The 15,919-nt window shown below is 37.9% G+C and overlaps 1 protein-coding gene across 2 annotated transcripts in view; it reads left to right on the top strand.

Annotated features, from left to right (window-relative positions):
- The window catches only part of PPP2R3A (protein phosphatase 2 regulatory subunit B''alpha), a 223,888-nt gene that overhangs the window by 43,325 nt on the left and 164,644 nt on the right, over positions 1–15,919 (top strand). For both annotated transcript variants that reach the window (XM_082654434.1, XM_082654435.1), the window contains one exon: positions 13,203–15,661. In XM_082654434.1, coding sequence (XP_082510560.1) covers positions 13,667–15,661 — 1,995 coding nt within the window. In that variant the 5' untranslated portion in view covers positions 13,203–13,666. The remainder of the gene's footprint in view (positions 1–13,202; positions 15,662–15,919) is intronic.

Raw genomic sequence — 15,919 nt, 5'->3', positions numbered from 1 at the left:
CAGCTGCTGCATAGCACAGGGAGATCAGCTCAATGCTTTGTGACCTAGAGGGGTGGGATAGGGAGGGTGGGAGGGAGACTCAAGATGGAGGGGATATGGGGATATATGTATTCTTATAGTTGATTCACTTTGTTATACAACAGAAACTAACACGATGTTGTAAAGCAATTATACTCCAGTAAAGATACATATTAAAAAAAAAAGCTTATGAGATTTTTTTTTAACTTAACAAACTAGAAATAGAAGAGAACTTTCTCAATCTGATAAAGGGTATCTACCAAAAACCCTGCAGCTATCATCATATTTAATGGTGAAAGACTTTTCCCTAAGATCAGGTACAAGGCAAGGATTTCTGAACTCACCACTTCTATTCAATATTGTTCTGAAGATCCCAGCCAGTGCAGTAGTCAGTAAGGCAGTAAATATTGGAAAGGAAAAAGTAATAACTCTGTAGTCTCAGATAATATGATTGTCTATATAGAACATCCCAAGGAATTTACCCCTCAAATACTATAAGTGAATTTAGCCAGGTGGCAAGTGACAAGATCAATACACATAAGTCAAATGTATTTCTCTATACCAACAACAAACACAATGGAAAATGAAATTAAACTAACAGTACCATTTGTATTAGCATCAAAAAACATGAAATACTTGGGAGTAAATTTAATGAAAGGCTTACAGACATTGCTTAGAGAAATAAAAGAGCATTTAAATAAATGGAGAGATACACTACATTCATGGATTGTGATGACTGGAGACTTGATATTGTTAAGGTCTCCATTGTTACCAAATGGAGATTTAGATTCAATGAAATTCCAATCAAAACCCCAGCAGGTTTTCTTTGTGAAAATTGGCACACTGATTCCAGTATCGATATGGAAGTGCGGAGGACCTAGAATAGCTAAAACAAAAAGAAAAAAATGGAGGATTTACATTATTATTTTAAGGCTTACTATAAAGCTACAATAATTATGACAGAATGGCACTGGTGTTTATAAAGACAAAAGAATAGAGAATCCAGAAATAAATCCATATATATAGTAATTTGCTTCTCAGCAAAGGCTCCAACATAATTCAGTGGGGACAGGATAGTCTTTTGAACAAGTGGTGCTGGGTGATGTTCAAACTCAGCTCATACCATACATAAAAATTAATTCAAAATAGATTGTAGACCTAAACATAAAACTTGAGACCCCCAGAAAAACCTTAAGAGAAAACATCTATGTCCTTAAGATAGGCAGAGATCTTAAGACAGGATACAAATGTATTAACTATAAAAGAGAATTTGATTAATTGGATTAATAAAATTAGAATTAAAACCAAAAGCTACTGCTAAGAAAATGGAAAGGGAAGCCACAGACCAAGAGATATCTACATCTAAAATATGTAAATGAACTTTAGAGCTCAGTAGTCAAAGACAACCCAAAAGATTTGAATAGAAACTTCACAAAAAATGATACATTTGAATTGCTAATAATAAGCATATGAAAAATACTCAATATCATTAGTCGTCAGGGAAATGCAAATTAAAACCACAGTGGGGTACCACTTCACACCTGCTAAAATGGGTAAAATTAAGGAAACTGACAAGTATCCAAAAGGTTGTAGAGCCACTAGAGCTCTCAGGTGTTGCTGATGAGAGCGTAAAATGGTAGAACCACTTTGGAAAACTATTTTACAGGTTTTTTAAAATTAAAGTACACTTCTCATGACTCAGTATTTCCATTGTTAAGTACCCAAAAGAAATGAACACGTATTCACAAAAAGACTTTTACTTGAAGGTTCACAGCAGTTTTAATTCATGATAGTCCAAACTAGAAACAACCCAGATGTCCATTAACTGAATAGATAAGACAAATTTGGGTATATTTAATTATACATCAATAGAATATCTACTAAGCAGTAAAAAGATATATACAAATGATGCATGCAATAACATGGATGAATCTCAGAACCATTGTTTGAAGTTAGAGAAGCCAGACTAAAAAGTATACATCTCATGTGATCACATTCATGTGAAGATCTAGAACTGGCAAAATGAATGTATCGTGATAGGACTCAGATCAGCAGTTGTCAGATACTGCAGCATAGGAGAATTGATTTGGGAAAGGGCACAGGAATAGTTTTAGGGTGATGTAAATGTTCTTTCTTTTTTAGGACAGTGGTTACTACACAATATGAACATTTTTACTGTATGTAAATTATACATCAGTAAAGCTGATTTAAAATAAAAGTGAGGCGCTGAAGAGCTGAGAGGAAGCTCTCTGTTTTAGAGTAGCATTTGTCAATTAGTGGGCTTCATGAAAGGTGATCATGTGGATAGATGGGATTTCCAATCTCCAGAAAAGGATTCTTTAATCCATAGTGGGGACTGGGAGCTAGAGGTAATAAGCCTGGTTTCTGGTGACCTGGACTTGGGCAGGGGAAAGGGGGCTGGTGGACTTACTCAGAAAGTAGACTTTTACTCAACTTTAAGTCCTTTACCACCCTCTCCTTCATATACAGCCCTGGGGTTGGTGCTTTTCTGGTTCAGTTTTTTTCACCAGCAAATAAGATTTCTGTCTTAGCAGGATGAAGGAGGGATGATTTTCTGAGTTTGTGGAGTAGTGGTGGGGAGAACTCTATTCCTTTGCATACTTTCCAACAGTCCCCTGTGTTCAGTCCTCTACCCTAGCCCATTTTCTGTGGTACTTGGTACCTCCTAACCTGGGCCTTTGGGGGTTGTGCAGGGAGAATTGGTTTGTTTGTCATTAGTATCCTTTCCTCCTCTACTCTGCTAAGTCATTGACCATTCTGCTGCTGTTTTCTATCTTCATATACAGTGATTTGGGGTTACAGGTGTCACTTAGGGTCTTTGAAGACAGAGTTTACATTCCTATTTTTGTTCTTACTGTTTGGAGGAGGACCTTAGAACAGTAAAATCCATACTGTACATTTCAACTTCAGCAATACCAAACTCCTGCTAAGTCTCCAAACACACAAGGTTTTTTTCATATCTCTGTACCTTTGTAGAACTCCTTTTTGCTTATAAGGTCCCGTTTAATTTCTTCTTCACCTGCTAAGGCTTTTATCTTTCAAAATCCAGTTCTCCCTCCTAAACTTTTCTTGTCGGCTGCCTCTGTACCTTTATTTCACAAGAAATCCACTTCATCAGGAAGTTTACTCTGGAGGAATACCAGGAGCCACTGGAAAGTACTTGTTAGAGTAATCATACACTAATTAAAGTGAAAGTGATAGGAAGGGTTGAATGAACTCTGAAATTGCATATGAACCACTTAGATAGAAATTGGGAAAACAGACTCTGGCCCATTGCAGGGATGAAAGAAGCAGGGAAGATGAAAGCCTTGGGGGAGGTGGGCAGGCAGTGTGCAACAAGACCGGAGGAGGAATAAATGTAAACATTCAATATTTATTTATTTTATTTTTTTGGCTGCATCAGGTCTTAGTTGCAGCACGTGGGATCTTCGTTGAGGCATGCAGGATCTTTCATTGCGGCATGGGCTTTTCTCTAGTTGGGGTGTGTGGGTTTTCTCTCTCTAGTTGTGGCATGCGGGCTCCGGATCACGTGGGCTCTGTAGTTTGCAGCATGCGGACTCGTAGTTGTGGCGCGTGGGCTTAGTTGCCCCATAGCACGTGGGATCTTAGTTCCTGACCAGGGATCAAACCTGCATCCCCTGCATTGGAAGGTGATTCCTTACCACTGGACCACCAGGGAAGTCCCATAAACATTCACAATATAAACTCTAATTTCCCTTTCTGCTTTCTACCCCTGACATACATGTTTAGACTGATATTTCGCCAAATTGAAGATTGTAAAACACTCATTGCATGTGCCATTAAGAAAAAAAAAAACTCAAACTATGATACAATGCTTTCTTATCATTTAGAACTTTTTTACTTATTAGAAGAGTTCTTTTCACAGATATCGTTTAGACAGATATTTTTAATTATACATAACTCTTGTGCATACATAGTCTTTGGGACTATGCCATAGTCTTTGGGATTTTTTTTTGAAATCTCACTTGCCAAGGTTACCAGTGACCTTCACATTGGCAAAGCCAGTGGGTAATTTTTGTTTTTCCTTAACCTCTCAGCAGCATCCAACACTAGTGACCTCCATTTTGAAAGTTTCTCCTTCAGCATCCTTGAAGTTGCTTCTTAGGATCCCTCTAAGAATTCTGTTCTTCTCTTTAACCCAGAAATGTCAGTGATCCTCAGCCCAGAGCCCTTCTCACTTTATGCACTCACCCTGAGTGACCTCTCAGGGCTGCCTCTTCAACCCAGATCTTGCTGCTGACATGCAGGTTTTTATATTCACACTTCATGCAGTCATCACCACTTGGATGTTCCACAGGTACCTCTTCAAACAACACATTCAGAATAAAACTCTTATCTTTTCTATGGCCGCCTCCCATAAGACAAAAACAAAAAGTCTGTGTTGGAAGTGACAACATTAGTCCCCCAATACCCAAGCGAGAAACCCAAGATTCCTCCCTCTTACTCTCTTCTCCTTTTCTGTGAATTCTTTCTCACTATCTAATCAGTGCCCTTCTCTTTGTTAGTTACTGCCACCTTCCTGGTTTAGGGTCTCACCACTTCTTGCATGGATTATTACAGCCTTCTAATTGATTTCCATGCCTCCACTCAGCTACTAGAGTCATCTTTCTCAAACATAAACCTCATCATGTTACTTCCCAGCCTAAATGTCTTTGTTTCTTTTCCCATAGTTTTCCAAATAAAGTTCAGACTGCTTAGGTTAGCACACGAGACAGTCTGTGGTCCAGTTCCTGCTGCTGTCTGGTTTCCTCCCCTCTTGCATGTCTGTACACTTCCTCCGGTGAAATCAGCTGGAACTATCATAGTTCTGAACTCACTGTGCCATGTTAGGCCTCTGAGCCTTCACATGTATGTCTCCCTCTGCCTAGAGTATTCTTCCTTTCCTTTTTGTCTAAATAATTCTCATTAATCCCTTAAAACTAGGTATATACATCCCTTATTTGGGGAAGCCTTTCCTTACTCTTAGATCTGATTTAAATACTCTCTTTCAAAATGGACAAAGGGCATGAAGAAAGGCTTTGTGAATGAACAACACAAAATGCCTACTAGGTAAATAAAAAGATGTTCAGGCTCAGATTAAAACAGTGTACTTCATTTATTCACCTATCAAATTGGCAAAGATTTAAAGAGTGGTATCACTCAAGGAGAACGTGGGGAGATGGGCCCACTCCTACACTGACATTGGAAGTATAAATTTGCCATCTTCTGGAGCACAGAAAATGGATGTGTATATTTATCTAAGAACCATTAAAAAGTATATGCATACACATACACCCCTTTTGACTCAGCATTCTCCTCCTTGCAATATATCCTAAGAAAATAAGTTTTTTTGGTAAAACATATTTTCACAAGAAAAATTTCAGGATGTTCATTCATAAAAATATTAACAGTGGTTATTTCTGAATGGTAATATGAGTAATTAAAGTGTTTTTCTAACTTTTCTGAGAAGAACATGTATTAATTGTGAGAGCAAAACAGGGGAAAACAGAAGCCCCAGTTTAGTGCTCCTGATACCCTGTTGTGCTTGCCTCCCCTGTTGCCCTCATTAAACAGTGAGTGTGCTGAGGGCTATCACCATGAATTATTCAGTATCATCCCACCAGCCTCTGGCTCAGAGTAGAAAATGCTGGATGAGTGAGTTACACCAGTAACAGCTAACAGTTATTGAGCATTTCCTGTGTCTTGGGCATTGTTCTAAGCATTCGACATATTAACCTCACTCTCATGAGATGGGTACTATTATTATCTCTGTTTTGCAGGTGAAGTAGGCTGACAAAAGTTAACCAACTTCTGTAAGGCCACACAGCTGTAAGTGGCGGGGTTGGGATTCAAACCCATGCAGACTGGCTTTTACTAGTGACACAAGGTAGCATCGTGGTTCTGAGTTAGATTGTATCTCTGATTGAGAATAGTTGGATTAGATTCCAGGTCTAGGATTCCAGCCAGACAATTGGGCATCAGTTGAATCGTGGTCTAAATAAAAAGGCAGAATTTGACACCCACAGATCTGAACCAAATACCAGGGAAGTAATCTTCATTTCTTTGGCCTTTAAAAAAAAAAAACTCAAATCATTTTAGACTGTAAACTTATTGAAATTGGTATCACCCCTTGGGATTTAGCTTTGTTATATGTTCCCTCTCTCTGCTATTCATGTCCCTTCAAAACTTAAAGACCTAAATTTTTAATTAGTTCTTTAACTCTTCTTCCCACCACTTCTCTTTCTCAGTAAGATTACTTATGACACGTTCATCAAATTTTATTTTTAAAACCTATCAATCTTCATTTTTACCATATCTTCTCTTTTTTTCTTTTAAAGTCTCAGAATTTCTGAAAGCTGCATTCCTATTATCTGGAACTGTACTGAATAATATGATGGCCACTAGCCATATGTGGCTTTTTAAGTTAAAATTAATCAAAATTAATTTGAATAGGCAAAAGATTTAAACAGCGCTTCTCCAGGGAGATACGGGGCTGGTCAGTAAGCACAGGAAAAGATGTTCAACATCATTAGCCATGTAGATGTAGGTTAAAGCCCCAATGAGATAACACTACACACTATTAGAAAGGCTAAAACAGTCACAAATGTTGAAGAGGATGAAGAGGATGTGGAATCAACCATATCTCTCATACATTACTGGTGGGAATGTAAAATGGTATAGCCACTCTGCTAAACAGTTTGGCAGTTTCTTATAAAAATACACTTAACGTTCAACCCAACAATCAGACTTGTAAATAACCTGTGGTTAATTACCATAGAGTAATGAAAAACATGTTCACACAAAAACCTGCACACTAATACTCACAGCAGCTTTATTTGTAATAACCCAAACTGCAAACAACATAAATATCCTTTAATAGGTGAATGGGCAGACAAGCTGTGGTATATCCATACAATAAACTCAGCAATAAAAAGGAATGAACTGTTGATACATGCAGTAAAGTGAATGACTCTCAAAATCATTGTGTTCAGTGAGAGAAGCCAATCTCAAGAGTTTACATACTGTGTGATGCCACACATAAAACATTCTTGAAATGACAAAATCGTAATGATGGAGAACTGTTCAGTGGTCTGTTGACTGTATGACTACAAAAGGGTAGTATGAGGGGTTTTGAGGGATGATGGGGTAGTTCTGTATCCTGATTGTGGTGGTACTTACTATAAAAGGAAGGGAAGAAGGAAAGAAAAGGAAGAAGTGATTCATGTAAAACTGGTGGTATCCAAATAAGCTCTGTTAATAGTCAGTTTCCTGGTTTGGGTCACTGTGGTGATATAGGATGTTACCATTCGAGGAAACTGGGGGAAGGGTACACAGGAACTCTCTATATTATTTTTGTAACTTCTATGTGAGTCTACAGCAATTTCGAAATTAAAATTTTTTAAATAAAGTTACAATTCAGTGCTTCAGTTACACCAGCCACGTTTTAAGTACTCAGCAGTTCCATGTGGCTAATGGCAGCCATATCAATGCAGATATGGAATGTTTCCATCAATGCAGAAAGTTTTATTAGACAGCACTGGTCTAAAAGCATACGTCTGACTCTGGCCAGTGTTCTCTCCTCCTTGAATATTTCAGATTCTAATATCACATGAATACTTTCTTGTATTTTCTGTCATGTTACTTTATCAACTTGTTGTTTTGCTTATTTTCAAACCTAGAGAAATACTTCTCTTTACTTTCTCAAATTTCATGTCAATTTAGGAATTTATTTGACATGGGTATAGGTATCTGGATATTTAAATTTTCTAACAGTTCTGCATTTTGCTTCTGGACCAATTTTATCACCTGTATTAAGATATAGTCCTGGGACTTCCCTGGCAGTCCAATGGTTAGGACTCCGAGCTTCCACTGCCAGGGGCATGGGTTTAGTCCCTGGTCAGGGAACTAAGATCCCGTATGCTGCACGGTGCAGCCAAAAAAAAAAAGATAAAAAAAAAAAGCTCTCATACAGTTATTCTAATATACTTTCTTGACAGTATCCATTGTATTTTCCTTCTCTTTTACCCTTACCCAAAAGCTTTTTCAAAATGTTGGATTTCTGAAAAGGTGCGTAGTTTTTTGTGTTTGGTGCTGTTTCTTCCCTGTCTTCTGGATGTACCTCTTTTGAAAAGGTAATTCCTTTGATTGCCATGTTCTAGTCTTTTGTCCCATAACACTTATTCTTCTTCGGCACCTTTGTATTTTCACTTAAAAATTAATGGGTACTCACTTTATTGTGGAACTTTACTATGGAACTTTATACTTGAGCTTCATCCACCCTGCAGGATACTTAGCTTTATAGTTTTATATGAGCCACCATCTGGGATTTGAAGACAAGGCAGTAGAGGATGAAACAACAGCTCAAGATCCATTCACATAGCAACAAAGTTGAGACACTGAAGGAAAAAAAAGAATAGGGGTGACTCACCTGAAGAAAGCCACAAAAAAAGAAAAAGAAAGGAATATTGGAATTAAGATTTGTATATTTGTGGAAGGAAAATCTGAATATTATAATGATATCAGTGTTCCTTCAAAATAATTCACAAGTTTATTACAATTATAATCAAATTCCTATAGGATTTTTCTTAAAACTTGACAATGCAGAAACTCATCTGGAAGACCATCAAAGAATATTTGAAGTGTAAAAACAAATCATAATTAGAAATAGGAGGGAAAAAAGCCAGGTAGTAAAACTTAATAAGACAACAGTAATTATGATAGTGTAGGCTTGGCATAAAAACAGAGTAATAATCATTGAATCTAAAGAGCCAGGAAATATACCCTAAACAGTATAAGAATTCAACAAAAGAAAGGGTTCTTCTTGAATTAATTGTATAAATTGTATCTGATTTCACTGTCTCTAATACATAAATAAACAAAGGATATGAATAGAAAATTTACCAAAGAAGAAATATAACAAATAAGGAAAATAAACAGAATTTTCTAGGATTGAAGAAATAAAAATGAAAACAATGAAGTTCTGTTTCTCATTATTAAATGGGTAAAGGTTTTTATCATTAAAATGCAGATGCAATTGATGGTAGAGTTAAACTCATGCTCTCCTTCTCTGCTGTCATCATCTCCTTCCTATTGTGGCCTTACTGCACCTTTCTTGGTGCAGTAATATTGCACATTCTATCATTCAACAAATCATACCAGCTCTACCTTTGAAATACATACAGTTTAAATGTCTCCAGTGTTCCTCTCCTGGTTCAAGCCCCCAGCCTTCTTGCCTGGTTTATTGCTATAGCCCCTGACTTGTTTCTTCTTATCTTGCTCCTCTGCAATCTCCTCTGAACACAGAAGCCAAAATTACCAATTTAAAATGTAAGTCTGCCAGCAATCCCATTACTGGGCATATACCCTGAGAAAACCATAATTCAAAAAGAGTCATGTACCACGGTGTTCATTGCAGCACTATTTACGATAGCCAGGACATTGAGGCAACCTAAGTGTCTATCGACAGATGAACGGATAAAGAAGATGTGGCACATATATACAATGGAATATTACTCAGCCATAAAAGGAAACGAAATTGAGTTATTTATAGTGAGGTGGATGGACCTAAAGTCTGTCATACAGAGTGAAGTAAGTCAGAAAGAGAAAAACAAATACTTTATGCTAACACATATATATGGAATCTAAAAAAAAAAATGGTTCTGATGAGCCTAGGGGCAGGACAGGAATAAAGACACAGATGTAGAGAATGGACTTGAGGACACGGGGAGGGGGAAGGGTAAGCTGGGACGAAGTGAGAGAGTGGCATGGACATATATACACTACCAAATGTAAAATAATTAGCTAGTGGGAAGCAGCTGCATAGCACAGGGAGATCAGCTCAGTGCTTTCGTGACCACATAGACGGGTGGAATAGGGAGGGTGGGAGGGAGATGCAAGAGGGAGGGGATATGGGGATATACGTATACATATAGCTGATTCCCTTTGTTATACAGCAGAAACTAACACAACGTTGTAAAGCAGTTATACTCCAATAAAGATGTTACATAACTAACTAAAAAAAAAATATAAATCTGATCATGTCATTTCTCTGCTCAGTAGACATCAGTTGTATCCCAGCTCACTCAGAGTAAAGCCAAATTCATCTTAATAGTCTACAGACCCTGCATGGTTTAGTGTCCTACCTTTCCTTTCTGACCTCGTCACTCACACTGCCCCCCTTGCTTTCTCTACTCTGTTCATGTTAGTCTCCTTGTCATTCTTGTAGTAAGTCAAGCATACTCATACCTCAGAGCCTTTTTACTTATGGTTATTCTGCCTGAGATGTTTTAGCCCAAAATACCTCCTCAACCTGCTCCCTCTCTTCTTTCAGATCTCTGTTCAGATGTCAGTGAGGTCTTCCCTGACTGCCCTTTGTAACACAGTACCCTCTCATCCTTTCTAAGCCCTTGCTCCACTTCATTTTTCTCTATTGCACATATCACCATCTAAGTTATATGTTTACTTATGTGTTGTTTTTCTTTTTCCAGCTAGATTGTCAGTTCAGTAGGTACAGGGACTGTATTCACTGCTGTATCTCTAGCACTTAGCAAGTGCCTGGCACATAGTAGGCACTCAGTATTTATTGATTAAGTAGGAACATTGATTAAACCTTTCTGTTTTGTTTCTTTAATTTTTTTCTTTTATTCTTTTTTTTCTTTTTTTAATTAATTTTTTTATTGAGTATAGTTGATTTACAATGTTGTGTTAGTCTCTGCTGTACAGCAAAGTGAGTAAGTTATACGTATTCTATGATAGTTTGTGTCCCTCCATCTGGCAGATATAACAATTAGAAACATATACACATCTAACAACACAGTATCAAAATACAGAAAGCAAAACAAATTAAGGGAGCAATAGAAAACTCAACAATAATATTTGGAGACTTCAGTAGCCCCACTTTCAATAATGGATAGAACTACTAGGCGGAAGTTGATTGAACCTTTTTGGACGTCAACTTACAGCATGGTTTAAAAGCCTTTTTTTTTTTTTTTAAGTAAGAGAATGTTAAATTCTATCCATTGATGACGAGAGAGAGAGGTCTGCATGTAGCAGGCTCTGAGAGGATGAGATCAAGAGCAGTAATAAAGGTTGTTTTTCTCTCTCTCTCTCAGAGAGTAAGAAAAGAGATGATGGTAGTGTAATAATTTCCAAGTATAGAGGAAGTTGTACAATCAAGAACAAGCACTATGTGTTGGCCATCTTTAATAAATTCAAAATGGATCAAACACCTGAACATAAGGCCAGACACTATAAAACTCTTAGAGGAAAACATAGGGACTTCCCTGGTGGCGCAGTGGTTGAGAGTCCGCCTGCCGATGCAGGGGACGCGGGATCGTGCCCCGGTCCGGGAAGATCCCACATGCCGCGGAGCAGCTGGGCCCGTGAGCCATGGCCGCTGAGCCTGCATGCCCGGAGCCTGTGCTCCTCAATGGGAGAGGCCACAGCAGTGGGAGGCCCGTGTGCCACAAAAAAAAAAAAAAAAAAAAAAAAAAATAGGCAGAACACTCTTTGACATAAATCACAACAAGATCTTTCTTGACCCACCTCCTAGAGTAATAAAAATAAAACCAAAAATAAACAAATGGGACCTAATGAAACCTCAAAGCTTTTGCACAGCAAAGGAAACCATAAACAAGATGAAAAGCAACCCTCAGAATGGGAGAAAATATTTGGAAATGAAGCAACTGACAAAGGATTAATCTCCAAAATATACAAACAGCTCATACAGCTCAATATCAAAAAAACACAACCCAATCACAAAATGGGTGCAAGACCTAAACAGACATTTCACCAAAGAAGACATACAAATGGCCAACAAACAGATGAAATGCTCAACATCACTAATTATTAGATAAATGCAAATCAAAACTGCAGTGAGGTGTCACCTCACACCAGTCAGAATGGCCATCATCAAAAATTCTACAAACAATAAATGCTGGAGAGGTTGTGGAGAAAAGGGAACCCACTTGCACGGTTGGTGGGAGTGTAGATTGGTATAGTCACTATGGAGAACAGTATGGAGGTTCCTTAAAAAACTAAAAATAGAACTACCATATGATCCTACAATCCCACTCCTGGGCATATATCCAGAGAAAACTATAATTTGAAAAGATACATGCACCCCAGTGTTTATTGCAGCACTATTTACAATAGCCAAGACATGGAAGCAACCTAAATGTCCATCAGCAGAGGAATGGATAAGGAAGATGTGGTAAATGTATATAATGGAATATTACTCAGCCATAAAAAGGAACAAAATTGGGTTATTTGTAGAGACGTGGATGGACCTAAAGACTGTCATATAGAGTGAAGTAAGTCAGAAAGAGAAAAACAAATATCGTATATTAACGCATATATGTGGAATCTAGAAAAATGGTATAAATGATCTTATTTGCAAAGCAGAAATAGAGACACATAGAGAACCAATGTACAGATACCAAGGGGGAAAGGAGGGGAGTGGGATGAATTGGGAGATTGGGATTGACGTATATACACTATTGATACTATGTATAAAATAGATAACTAATGAGAACCTACTGTATAGCTCAGGGAACTCTACTCAGTGCTCTGTGGTGACCTAAACAGGAAGGAAATCCAAAAAAGAGAGGATATATGTATACATCTAGCTGATTTACCTTGCTGTACAGTAGAAACTAACTCAACATTGTAAAGCAACTATACTCCAATAAAAATTAAAAGGAAAAAAAAGAAAACTAGGTTGATGGAAGCAAAATGTTGATGCAGGTCAGTAGCAGAAAATAAGGCTATAGGTGACGAATAGATGTTAAAAGTGTTGAAAATGAGTCAGAGGAGCTAGGCCTGCCATGATGCCTGATAGAGATCAGTAATGTGAATTCTTGAACTATGAGAGGTGTGAAAGCTCTCTAAATCCAGGCTAATTAGTGTCATGTAAGATAGCAAGGAGGGTAGGATAAGAAATACCAATTGAGAGGCAGTTGTAACAAGGCAGAGTTGAGGTATCACTACTCTAGGTTAGTAAGGAGTATATGAAGCAAAGGCATGAATCAAAGATAAGCCGTCAGTGATGTGGCAAAGAATGAGGTGATTAACTGCATATGGGATGCAGAGGGAGAGGAAATAAAAGGTTCTCTCAGTATTAAGAGATCATATTCCCTTTTAATTATTTTCTTTTTTCATTATAGGTTTTCCTGTCATTCACAGAAAAATGGATCATTTAAACCTTTGGAGGACTCAGTTATCACAATACTTCTATACTACCAACTGAGATTCATGTATATTTATGACCATAAATGTCTGCATCATAGAACTGCTGAAGAACTAAAAGAGAATATTCTTTAATCTTCTTAAAATTTATTCCTAAAAATAATCCTATAGTGTCATGATATTACTAAATTAAACTAGAAGGCACAGTTATTAAATTATTAGACTTGTTAATAAGAGCACACATGTGCAACGGCTACTGTATCCTGACAGTTACCAAACCTCAAATTTTGATGATTTCCCTTTGTGGGAAAGGTCATTATATTTGCAAGAAACCACTGAACATTGTCATCAAATATATTTTCAGCTGAGTGTCTTTTAGGAGAATTTACTTGAAACAAGTTCTAGAAAATTCCATGCTCCACCACTAAGTGGATTTGATATTATGGCAGCAACTTACAGACTTGTGGTTAGTACTGTGAACCACTACAGCAGTGTGGTGATAGACCGGCGTTTTGAGCAAGCTGTACATTATTGCACTGGAACCTGCCACACCTTCACCCATGGAGTTGACTGCATTGTGGTCCATCATAGTGTTTGTGCAGACCTCTTACACATCCCTGTGTCTCAGTTCAGAGATGCAGATCTGGACTCTCTGTTTCTACCCCATGAAAATGGGTTTTCCTCAGCTGAAGGTGACTATCCCCATCAGGCCCTCACAGGCATACCCAGGGTCAGGAAAGGATCTACATTTCAGAACACCTGTAACTTAAAGGACATTGCAGGAGAAGCAATCAGTTTTGCCAGTGGGAAAATAAAAGAATTTTCCCTTGAAAAACTCAAAAACTCTAACCACGCAGCTTACAGAAAGGGAAGGAAAGTTAAGTCTGACTCATTTAACAGGAGGTCAGTTGATTTTGACTTGCTCTGTGGCCATTATAACCATGATGGGAACTCCCCATCCTTTGGTTTACTCCGGAGTTCCTCAGTCGAGGAAAAATCTTTATCCCATAGAAACTCACTCGATACGAACCTGACTTCATTGCTTCTTCACAACTTCTCTGAAGAAGACCTGGTTACTCAGATTTTGGAAAAACATAAAATAGATAATTTTTCTTCTGGAACAGACATAAAGATGTGCTTAGACATCTTGCTAAAATGCTCTGAGGATTTGAAAAAATGCACAGACATCATAAAACAATGTATAAAGAAAAAGTCAGGGAGTAGCATCAGTGAAGGAAATGGTAATGATGCAATTTCTAGCTCTGAAACTGTCTATATGAATGTAATGACCAGGTTAGCATCCTATCTGAAAAAGCTACCATTTGAATTCATGCAGTCTGGGAATAATGAGGCTATAGATTTAACAGAACTGGTCAGTAATATGCCTAGTTTACAACTGACTCCCTTCTCCCCAGTATTTGGCACTGAACAGCCCCCTAAGTATGAGGATGTTGTCCAGCTCTCAGCCCCTGACTCTGGACACTTTCAAACTATAGAACTGCAAGATGACAAGCACAGTTCTAGGAAAACAGACACTGTAAAATCCATTCCAAACAACTCTACAAATTCCTTGTGTAATTTAGAGATAAGTGATCCCAGACCTCTAAAAAATGTCCAGCTTCAATCACAGTCATTAACCATGAACGCTTTAGAAAATGTTTCTTCTGGTAATCTAGTGGAAACCCTTTATATTGAGGAAGAGTCAGATGGAAAGAAAACATTAGATAAAGGACAGAGGACAGAAAATGGACCCAGTCAGGAGTTGTTAAAGGTAAATGAAGATAGAGCAGAATTATCAGTTCGTGGTACTCATCTTAAAAAATGCCCTGCCTCAATGCAAAATGAAATTGGTAAGATATTTGAGAAATCAGTTGTTAATCTACCTGAGGAAGGTCTTAAATCAAAAGTTCCTAAAGTTGAAGAGGGAAACCACAGAGATTTTATGAATCCTAACAGTCAGGAAGAGATAGATAAATTGTTAATGGATTTGGAATCTTTCTCACAGAAAATGGAGACCTCTCTAAGAGAGCCACTTGCCAAAGGTAAAAGCTCTGTCTCTCTAAATAGTCATAGTCAGTTGACTGGTCACCTCCCTGTAGATCTTGAGCCTGAATCTAAAGTCTCTTCACCCACGGAAAAAGTCTCACCTTCCTGCCTAACAAAGATTATTGAAACCAACGGACACAAAATAGAGGAAGAGGATCGAGCCCTCTTACTGCGAATTCTAGAAAGCATTGAAGACTTTGCTCAAGAACTGGTTGAATGCAAATCAGGCAGAGGGAACCTATCACAAGAAAAAGAGATGATGCAAATTCTACAAGAAACCTTGACAACTTCCTCGCAGGCCAGTTTATCAGTCTGTAGAAGTCCTGTTGGTGATAAAGCCAATGACACTACCTCAGTGGTTTTGATTCAGCAGACCCCAGAGGTGATCAAGGTAAGACCCGACAATCTTCAGTTCTGAGATGTCGCCAAAGAAATGTTCTAATGTTTGCAAAATTTATAAACAGAAACTTTTTTTGTTACTCATTTTATGTTCTCCTAAAGCTCCTGCCCTGCACAAGGCACGGTCTCACTAAGTTCAGTGGAGAAAGCCAAAAAGCAAAATCTTTAGAGTCAGTCAGACTAGTTTTAGTTGCCTTCCCCACATCCTTTATCATCTTCCTAGCTCTGTGACCAAAGGAAAGTTACTTAG

This window comes from Grampus griseus (assembly GCF_964374135.1).
Source record: "Grampus griseus genome assembly, chromosome: 5".
In the NCBI taxonomy this organism is placed as follows: Eukaryota; Metazoa; Chordata; class Mammalia; order Artiodactyla; family Delphinidae; genus Grampus; species Grampus griseus.
Note: the sequence above shows the minus strand (reverse complement) of the source record. Positions and strands in the feature narration are given on the sequence as shown.